The sequence below is a fragment of the Varanus komodoensis genome, unplaced genomic scaffold (assembly GCF_004798865.1).
Source record: "Varanus komodoensis strain SLA01 unplaced genomic scaffold, ASM479886v1 scaffold6_1, whole genome shotgun sequence".
Classification (NCBI taxonomy): Eukaryota; Metazoa; Chordata; class Lepidosauria; order Squamata; family Varanidae; genus Varanus; species Varanus komodoensis.
Window position 1 is genome coordinate 978,272 of NW_025336345.1, and position 11,093 is coordinate 989,364.

The following is an 11,093-nucleotide window of genomic DNA, read 5'->3' on the forward strand; positions in this document are numbered from 1 at the left end:
GGGCCCTGGGATTCTGAGCATGGATATAAGGAAAGAGCAAAGGCAGAAGAAAAGGTTGGATTGTGCCTATTTGAACTATACATGCCTATCTATCCTGTATTTTGATACACTTTTGCAGTTTGCTTTTCTTTATGTTCCTTGGCATCAAATGTTTCATGAAATGCAGTCCCCTATTTTGGCTCACCATGCCACCAGTCAGAAATTGCAAGATATTTCAGACCTTCAATTGCCCATTGCCCTAGATGTGATCACCCTAACCACAGAGCTGAAGAACTAGAGCATCCTTCTTAAAAGAAGGTTTGAATGAGGTTTGGACAATTGAATGATTTCTGCATCTGGGTTGTGGAAGTATAGAAGATTGTGTACAGGATCTTAAAATTTCTTGAGTTCTTCAATTCTGGGCACCAAGTATCAGTTGTTCAATTATAAAACCACTGCATAGTTGCTAGGTTACAGAGAAACACGGGATTTTGCAGTAACAGGCTGTTTAAAGGTCAGGGTCCCAGCAAGCTGAGAGACCCATTCAAGAGACATGAACAGATTCAAATATTTTTCTGTCCTTCGCTTCACAAATTTGGAAAATGAAATGGCCACATTGCTGTTCCTGACTCTGTCTGACTGGGCCCACACTTATTGAGATTGCTATTTGTGCATCCTGCATAACATTCATTCTTCTAGGAACTCAGTAGTGACAGGATTGCCATTTGGTTGGTCATTTCCACACTTTCAAACAAAATGAAGTTGCAGATTGATTCAGGATTGCTTTGGCACCGAGCACATATGCTTCCTGTTTTGTATCAAATGCCATCTCTTTCTCTTGCTTCTCAAAACCAACTGACCAATTATTTTATCCTAAATGGATTTCAGATCAACTTAATAAAAACAAGACTGCATGATATTTAAAAGCTGTGTGAGAGTAATATCAGTGCCACGTAAAAGACTAGGAAAAAAAAAGCTGAGGGTCAAGTCAATTGTCACATTTAATACAGCTTATTTAAAATTTGCCTTTTTCTCTTCTCCACAGCAAGGTCTAACTTTCCAGTTTTGCTTTGCAGCTGAGTCTAAACTGGGGAGAGGTTCAACACTAGGGTGGCAAGCCCAAAACCCAGAAGTAAGTCCCACTGATTTGAATAGGACTTCCTTCTGAGTAGATGTTGCATTAGCCCTCTCCAGATACAACATGTAGTGATGACCACCAACCTGGCAGCTGCAAAGGGGGGAACTACGGCATATTCAAAGATAATAAGGCTACCAATCACTAGTATCCATGGTGGCTGTAGATTTCCTCTAGGATAAGATATAGTATGCTTCTGACCAGTGCTGGGGAATACAAGTGGAAAGGTGCTATCATGCTTATATCCTGCTTGCAGACTTCCCACTGGGAAGGGGGAGGCTGGATTGATCTTGTGCAGCTTTTCATATGTTCATATCACATGCTGGTACATTTATCTCTCATGCAAATTGCAAAGATGGACTCTTTAAATACCATATTTGTCCTTGGTCTTGATCTAGACACTTGGTATAATGGTCAGGTTGCACAATCCTTTTCTTTGCTGGTTTTTATACATTCTTCACTTGGAGAAGTTAGGACAGGATAGGATTTCACACATATTAGGCAATGGGAGAAGTTAGATCCATTAATTCTGACGTTATGAATGGCCCTAGATGGTGATATGCTACTACTTTGCTTTTTTGTGTAACCAAAGCTGCCCTACAACTAATCATGAAATGGGCTGAACTGTTTGCACAGGTGAGTGATTTGACCTTCACATACTTCAATGCAGAGGTGAGTCGTGTAGCTCCATCATATTCCATGATGAAGATCCCATAACTTAAAAGGGGAGGGGGAGGTGCTGGACTGTAACAGCCACCATCCTTGAGCCTTAGCTGTATCGTTTGAGGCTGATGGAAATTGGAGTCCAGTATCATTTTGTTGGAGCTTCTATACCCCTGTCATATGCTCTGTCATAATTCCACTGTTCCAGGGTTACACCCTTCTTACAGTGGACATAATTCTCCAATTGGAGAAGGGTCATTGCATATGAGATATTCCAAAAGTTATTTGATCTTTCATTGGTTATTGGTGCTCCAGACATCATTTTCACCCAGACCAAACATCACCATGAGATATGCTTTGCACCTCACAAAGTGTCATTCCTGGAAAGCTGTATAGAGATACCTGGAAGTGAGTCATTTATATGGAGACATGACTCTCAGAAATGGCAGCCTACAGTGGTAACACCCAAATTGCTTACTATGTGGAACGGCTGCTACCGGACAACTGAATTTTCCAGAGCCCACCATATGCTAGGCACACCTAGGAGAGCCAGTGTGATGTACAGTGTTGGACTGGGACTCGGGATACTTGGGTCCCAGTCCCCACTCAGCCATGAAACTTACTGGGTGAGCCAGTCACTGATGCTCAGTCTAACGTGTATCTCAGGATAAAATGAAGAGGAGGAGCATGTAAGCAACTCGATTCCTTGCAGGAAAATGCAAACTATAAGTATAATAAATGAATAAGGTGGAGGCCTTAATCATGAAATGTGATGCTAAAGTATAAGGAATGGAACTGATTGACACCTGGCTGATGTTAACCCTGCAGGACTAGATAAACACATCATGGGTGAAGTCCACCAAAAGTATTTTACTGGGGTTGTGCAGAAACAGAGTGCTGTGAGGTGCGTTCTTTCTGTTATACTCCTCTGATTCATCTTCCCTCATTCTGTTACCTTTCCCCTGCAGATCCCTGTCTGGACGTATTGTTGGCGGAGTGTGGTGGTTTTTCACCTTGATCATCATCTCTTCTTACACAGCCAACCTAGCTGCCTTCTTGACAGTGGAGAGGATGGTGTCTCCCATAGAGAGTGCAGAAGACCTGGCCAAGCAAACAGAGATTGCTTATGGGACTCTGGATGCTGGTTCCACTAAAGAATTCTTTCGGGTAAGGGGAATTAGTTCTGACTTCAATGTACAAAGCCAGAGTCTCAAGCTGGCCCAGGAAATACAGCACACACAGGGTTCTGCCAGATACCATAAATACCCTAGAAACATGGAGTAATTACACGCTTCCACAGATTACTGAATAATTACACTTAGCAGCATCAAAAGTAATTACCCTGTGACTTGCAGCTCAGGTTTAGAGAATAATAAGTACTTGGTTAGCTCTGTAATTTAATGGCACCATTTACCATATGTAAATACATTGATGTTACACACAAGGGCAGCTTATGGAGCAAGGCCTCCAAAAGTGCACTTCCTTTCAGTGGTCTCCTGTCCCCCATTTCTCACTTCTTTCTAATGTTCTCTCCAGTCTGCCCACTCCACTTATGGAGTACAGTGCAAATGACACAGTTCAATTGCACTTGCTGATCACATGAAGCAGTCTAATGCTAAATTAGACCATTTGAGCCCTCACAGTGGCTCTTGAGAAGTCTCCCTCAGCCCAGACATGCCTTTCAAATACGACAACAAAAGACTGGCGATCCCAGCCAATGCTTCTGAAACCCCTTGCCTACCATGCGTTCTGCCAATGATTTATGAACACACACCAGGCAAGTAATTCGGATCTATGCTGGTATTTCTAGCATAGTTTCTAGTATTTGGCCTATATCTTTATCTGTAAGTAACATCGAGTTGCCCAATTTCTATGCTGTCTTTCCACCAATAAGATGGTACTTAAGGTGCCATTTCAGCTACCGTGATTTCTTCATATACCTCACACAGCCCGCACTTATATCAGCCTTAGCCAGCATAGCCAATGGTAAGGTAAGATGAGTGGTGCAGGCCACAACATCTGGAGGGCCGTGAGTGGCCCACATCTGTTTCGTTCCATCAAACGGTCCAGTATGATCCCAGAAAGTGAAGCAGGAACATATCTGTGCAGTGCTAACTCATCCAACACCTGTCTCCACATGCCTGGCCATAGTTGATAGAGATTACGCTGAGGCAGTCGCTCACCTCCATGAACCAGCCCCGCTCAGTCAGGAGCACTTTCCTCCCCTTAGCTATGCAATGCGTAGGCACACAGCCCAGCACACGTGTGTCTTCCTTGGTGTATGAATCTCTGCTCTGTGTATGAACACATGCTAAGAGCAGTGGATTTATGCTATTCTGGACAGAGATCTAAAATAGCGGTTTTTGAGAAGATGTGGACGTACATGAAGTCAGCTGAGCCCTCTGTTTTCGTGCCGACAACAGAAGAGGGGATGAAGCGTGTGAGGAGATCCAAAGGGAAGTATGCCTACCTGCTAGAGTCCACCATGAATGAGTACATTGAGCAGAGAAAGCCATGTGACACCATGAAGGTGGGAGGTAACTTGGATTCCAAAGGCTATGGCATTGCAACGCCAAAAGGTTCGCCACTGAGGTAGGTAGACTGAACGCGCTCCTCCTTTGCCTGCAGCCTCAGCAATCAATGCATCCATAAACGTGCTGCCAGTCTCAATTGACCTGATATAGATAATGAAACTGGGGGAGGGAGGAAGAAAGCAGGGAAGGAAAATTAATGGCGTGCTGGGGAGTAAACTGCCAGACTGCTGCTTAACGGTGACAGAAGAGACCAATTTTTCAAGGACTGCTTAATGCGGTTGCCTCACTCCCCTCTATTCGAGTCTCTATTAATATGGATGCGACTGTGTATAAACAACCGGCTTTGTGTGCAGAGCGGCTACTGATGGACAGGGGGTTCCTTTGATGCAATAGATGTGCTTGTTCTATGGTGCACGACCATTGTGCAATGTATATTACAACCCCTGTTTGGATTCAGACTTGAAAGAGATTCTAGTGGTAAAAGTCCTGGGGGATGCTTGTCTGAACAAAGAGATGCAAATGTGTATAGGGCAAAGAAATGGAAAAGCTAAGTGTTTTCCCTTTGAGCTAGGCAATGAATTGCTGGAAGGTGTTTGTGCTTAGCCTGTTACCCATAGCAACCCACAAAGCCTGGTTAGCAGAACATCTTAGGAGAAGAAGTTATGTCTAGCCTCACTCTCACTGCAACACAGCATATACTCAGAGCTCACACTGGACACACCAGCTAATACCATAATGGCTAAACACGGGTAGGTAAAGGGTAAAAGAACACAATGACACACCAGTGCATTAACCACACAGAGAAAAGATGTTGCACACCAGATCCAGACAATTCTGGATCCAGCATTTTTCTGACCATCAATCTATTTCCTCATACATGCCATTAAACTCAGTGAGTTACATGCTGAGATGGCAGCTTTAAGCCGTTAACATTTTTGTTTTAGACAAAAAAAAAATTTGCTAACAAAGTTGTTATGTAAATACGTATCTTCAGGGAAATCTGCTGCTAAGAATTTTACAGGGATACAGAAACTACTGTGATATTTCCTCTAAATACAGAAAAGAATAGAAAAAAATACAAATGCAGATTCCTTTTCTACCAGGAATGTGGGTTTCGGGGTCAAGATGAAAATGTTCATTTTTAATTGGCTAACTAGTTTTGTACAAACAGCCAAGGGAGAACACTTTGTTTTTCCATTTGGTCTTTGGCACATACAGTGTCAGCTTTCTGTCCCATGGCGTGTGTTGCTTGTGGTCATTTTAACTGTTAAACTAATGCTATATGCTCTCCGGTCACCAAGTGGTCTCTCCTCCCACGGTGGGGACCTGTGCAGCCTGCTCTGTAACTGACTAAACCGATGGACCCTGTTCTTGTTTCCGTCCTAGTCAGCAGGGGTTTGCCACTGAAGTCAATGGGATCAGAATCAGTTGCATAATTACACATTTTCCAGTGATTCTACGGACATGGAAGTCGAGCAAGGCATCATCCACTGGCATTCATGGACGTGGTATTCATTTGTTCTCACTCATCCATCGTATTTCTTCAGTGCCCCCAATCAAAGCTCTCTGGGCAGTTTATAATGATTAAAATTATGAAAATGCAATATGATAGCATAATATAAAACAATTAAGATACAAAAATATAAAAACACTGTTAAACATGGTTAACAATCCCAGGACCAATTATAAAGCCTTATTGTATGCTATTCAGTGCTTGAGAACAGAGGAAAGTCTTAAAATGGCACCAAGCTAATGATTTTCTTGACACCAAGTATCTTCGGTAGGTAGTGGTATTTCTAACTTCCGCTCATTCCTGGACTGCCAGCTTGTCTGTGTGAAATGACCCACCGCAACTGTCCACTTTAGCTCTCTGTTTAAATGAGACTTCCTTCCAAGTTAATTCACTTAGAAGTGCATGCTTGGTTTCGAGTACAAACATGAGGAATAATCTTTGTAGAAGAATCCCAAGGTGCAATGCACTGGATCTGCCCCTATTTATTTTTATTTATTTATTAAAACATTTTTATGCCGCCCCATTCGCCGAAGCCTCGGGGCGGCTTACATCACTAAGTTAAAATAATTATAATATAAATTAAAAATATAAATATTAAATTAAAAATACAACAATACAGTATAAAATAAGCCGCCCTGGCCAGATAAAATCCAATAATATTAACAGTTAAAATGCCGCTTGAATAAAAAGGCTATTCCATATATAGGCTGCGCTTCACTTTCTAGAACAGGAGGTGGCTAGGTGTGCCAACAGCTCTGACTACCACTGTGGGATGGGAGGCAGTGCATGCCCCCATCCTCAACTATACATAGCATATATCAAAGATTTCAAAGCTTTAAATTCATTTATGGGATTATGAAAGAATTTAAGTTTAAAATATTACATGCAATCATTGAAAGTTATGAAAAGCCAATGAGAAACTTATGGACATTTCAAGCAGGAGGAAGTGCTCCTTTTTGCAAGCTATGTGTTATCTACACATACATGGCATCTTTTTACAAAATGGGAAACTTTAAGTCTCCCTTATTAGGAAGTATCTAATAAATATGATGTGAATTAAAATAATAATGATACAGTTGTACTCATTCCCAGTGAGCTGGGAAACTCAGAGTACTTTGACTGGTTCACACATCATGTCAAGCCAAAGTATGGGCTGATTGTGAGTTGCGATCGATTCATGGGTTGTTGTTGAATCAGCGGTTATGTTCATTTGTGAATCCTACATTATGGTTAAGTATGGGTTGTGAATCATGAACAGTCCAGGAAGAAAACTGATGGTTTGTTGTTGGATTGTGAACACTGGCTTGTTCACAGTTAACAGCCCCAAAATAAACCATAGTGCACAGTTCACATGAATTTTGAACAGGCACAATTCAGCACTGACTGCTGTTACACAATGTAACAACAGCCCACAATTCAGTTACAATCCATAATTCGGTGATACCCCATGCTCAGCTTGTACTCTTGGTTGTTATTATAAGCAAGCCGGGGTTTGTGTGTATGTGTGTGCACATGACTGCCTATAACATCATGAGAAAGGGAGGAAGGGACAAGCAGAAAACATGCTAAACGACATAGATGCTGATGTATATGTATATATAAAAATTCAGAAATAATCACTAGAATTTAAATTTCTAGCTATTGGAAACCAATTAATTCCCATCAAAATGACTTCCTGTAATTCTTGGATTGATTTGTACTCATCCTTAGCCCTAGCTGTGTGGGTGGGGAAATACATTCTGTTTCCTGATGCCTAAGCTGCCCCAGCTGGTCAAGGGCTCTACAAGCAAGCAATTTCCCAGAAAGTGAGCAATGAGATCAAGCAAACAGAGAGAGCTAACAGGCTTTTGGCAGTGGCATTCGGCAGGAGACACCAAGAAGGAAGTCCTTGACATTTTTATTTCTTGTCAAACAGACTTATATACTAGTTGGGGTCTGTTGCTGACCTTTGGGAAAAACCAAACACAGCACAGGCCATTTCAATACAATCAGTGAGGTAGAATCAAAGAGGGTAAGGAGGTGAAGGATGAAGAAGACTTCCCTGTGGCAGAGTCCTGCAAGGACTGTGCCATGTTTCTTTTCTTGCCTGGGATCAACATGGCCTACCCATGCAACCAGCGCGAGCTGGTTGCCCTGTTAAAAGAAGAAGTGAGAGTACCGGAGCAACAAGTGTCCACTCTGGAGGGAATAAGAGAAGATGTTCTTAGACAGAACAGTGGAACTACAACAACAAAGTGAAGTACAGGAGCTAGAACGCAGTAGAAGTGGAGGTAGAGGAGGAGAACCGTAAGGCCAGGGGAAATGAAATGTAGGAAACTCCCTTGACAAGGTCGACAGTAACTGAACAGCTAGAGGATACTCTGCAGCAGTGGAACTATGGATACTCTTTCAGGTACCTGAGGGTGAAATTGAGGGGAAGCGGAAGAGCTCCGGGGCATCCCATACAACAACAGGCGAGAGGCTTACAACAGTGAAAAAAGAGGAGGAGCAGCTGTAGGAGACACCGGATGCATAGAATGGAAACACCTGAATGTCGCAAAGACCCCTGGACTGGCCAGATGTGCTCTCTCTCTGGAGAAAGGAAAGGGATGTGACCAGTGCTCATAAGGCCACTAAGTCATGTTCCTTTCTTCTCATTCACTGGGGAACAAATGATACTGTCAAGCAGAGCTTTGAAGAAATCACAACAGACTTTGAAGTTTTGGGAAGGAAACTCAAGAACTTTGAGGCTCTGAGAGTTGCTTCATCCACCCTTCCAGTACCTGACAAAGGAAGAGAAAGGGAAAGAAGATGCCTGAGGAATAAGTCCAAGTATTGCACAAGCACAGAGAGGCAGAGAAAGTTGGTGGCAAGTCAGAGGAGCAAGTGCAGGCATTCATAAGTTGGTGTTTGGACATATGCAGCTTCACTGCTTTTCTGCAGAGAATGTGCATTAGCAGTGGCATCCTCTTAGACTTCTCCTGCATGGGCCCCTCAGCTTCCACTGCAGAAGCTGCATCTAAGCTGCTCGCTTCCCAATTCAACATCTATCACATGGAGGATAGATGTTGAATTGGGAACAACAACATCTATCACATGGAGGGTCCTTTCCGGAGCATCCAGTTTACTGGAATTGTAGCAAGCATACAAGGAAAGAGGTCATCTTCCCAGTCTGAGATGGAAATATTGGAGTGTCCAATATGAAAAAGGATATCAGGCCCCTGAGTTTTGTGTGTTACTGCTAAGTTAGATTTTAGGTAGCACTGAAATGGGAAAAGTATGTGGGGGAAACATATATGAATAGATAGTCAAATCTGAGGATATTTATTTATTTAGAACTTTTATTTACCATCCCATCACAGACGTCTTGGAACAGTTTACAACAATTAGGAGGGAAGTAACATCTCACATCTTTCTGTTCATAAATCCAGTACAGTTATGTGTGTGCATATACAGGGGGTGTGGAGAGAGAGAGAAACAGGGAGGCAGGAGTAAGCAGGAATGTAATCTGAAATTGGCTGTCCTCAAAGTGGTAACCTTTAAGCAAGGCTCCCTGGAGGCCCCATAAACTTGTTTGTTGATTATTCTAAGTCATTTAAATGAATAAAAATGTTCCTTGCCAAAGATTCAAGAAAACTAACACAGTTCAGAACAAATATGCCAACGGACTTCATTTTTCATCAAGGATTCTGTGACTGTCCAATATTGGAAGATGCTGCTTGCTGCAAAGGAGAACCAATATTTCAGATTAAGTCTCTCATGGGAGAAAAAGCCATGAAATAACCAACATGTGAGCATGGCAGTATGAGCTGTACTTAAAGAACAACAAAGGGTTTACTGAGCTTTATAATGCCATATATGCCCACGCAGGGATTAAAATATCGCCTTAGATTGTTAAACAATGACTGTACAAATGAGGCTGTGTTCTGCTTCAGAATACAGAAATAATCACCTGCTTTGCAACTGCTCTGCTTGCCCTTAAACTACTTACATGTGCTGTGCCCAAGATTTAACGTGTTCAAGATCTAGTACACCACCATGACTGGTCCACTGCCTCTTGACCCAAACTGCAGCATTTTCTCTTGGTTTTCCCCCCTTTCACACAACAATTCCCATAATCCCATATTATAGGAGTTGTCATCCAACACTTGTGAATGTGCCATTTTGGGGAAGCCTGCTGCAGAGGGTCGGGAGCTTTTGGCTGCTGTGTGGGAGGCCCTTGTTGCAACTTCCAACATTCCTCCTAGGACTTTTTCAGAAAAAACAAAATGAGATGGTGGGGTTGGGATCTCACTGGTTTATTGTGCCTTCAGCTGTCATGGAATAAGCAATGGGGAAAATATTATGGCTTAATTCTTCATGCGTTTAAAAAACATTTAATAATTTAAACATTTAAACAAGTATTTCCCACCTTTTGATCAAATGAGCCTCAGAGTGTTTTACAATAAAATATAATGACACAGGGAGAGATACCATAGCTTAAATAGCCAATGGGTTGTTGTTGAGTTATCTGACGGTAGTTTCCCTGCAACAAGCCATGTCTCTTCAGTTCAGATGACACAACAAGCCACTTTCAGACAAGTAATTAGGCAAATGATGCTCAGCATGTTCCAGCACATGCTGTGGTTGAAACAAGCCACCATGGTTTGCTTAAACCACACTGATCATGCAAAACAGGCCAGGGAGTAAACATAATAGAAAAGGCAGCACATGTGACCCAGTATCCCTCAGTTTCATCCGCAATGGGTAGGTGGGTGTATGGCTGGATGGGTGGATGGAGCCACAGTCTGCAGCATCTTACAGACAGGGCTGTGTTTCTTTCTGGCAGCAGGGAGAGCATCAGGTGGCTCCATGCAGCTTCTCCCTCACTTGCCAGTGGATGGGATATGATAGATGCACCCTTAAGCCTATTTAACAGCCTTCAACTCTTAAAAGCCCAATAAATCCCTCCATATAGCCAATTTCATCTGAAATTATTGTTTGAAACCATAACAATTTTCAGCACATTTACACTAGGGAGTTACTGAATAAAAGGATTCTGAATGCTTCCAGGGGAGAGAAAGCCATAAAACCAGGACCAGCATAGAGGTCTTTTTTTGAATTCTATCCAGTTTTTCATACTACAGGATAATAGAAACAAGACCTCCCCAGTTGGTCTCACAGCTAAAGTAAGATACTTTCTAAGATATGCTTGAATGTTGCCTGCAAATCAACAAACAGCCAGGATTATTCCAAACAACCATCATATTTGCACTGTCAAAAGACAGAATCCCACATTCTGCAATTTCTG

At 42.3% G+C, this 11,093-nt stretch overlaps 1 protein-coding gene across 2 annotated transcripts in view; it reads left to right on the forward strand.

Moving 5' to 3' along the window:
• Positions 1 to 11,093, forward strand: part of GRIA1 (glutamate ionotropic receptor AMPA type subunit 1) — a 217,203-nt gene that overhangs the window by 185,094 nt on the left and 21,016 nt on the right. For both annotated transcript variants that reach the window (XM_044451009.1, XM_044451008.1), the window contains exons 12-13: positions 2,746 to 2,944; positions 4,122 to 4,369. In XM_044451009.1, coding sequence (XP_044306944.1) covers positions 2,746 to 2,944; positions 4,122 to 4,369 — 447 coding nt within the window. The remainder of the gene's footprint in view (positions 1 to 2,745; positions 2,945 to 4,121; positions 4,370 to 11,093) is intronic.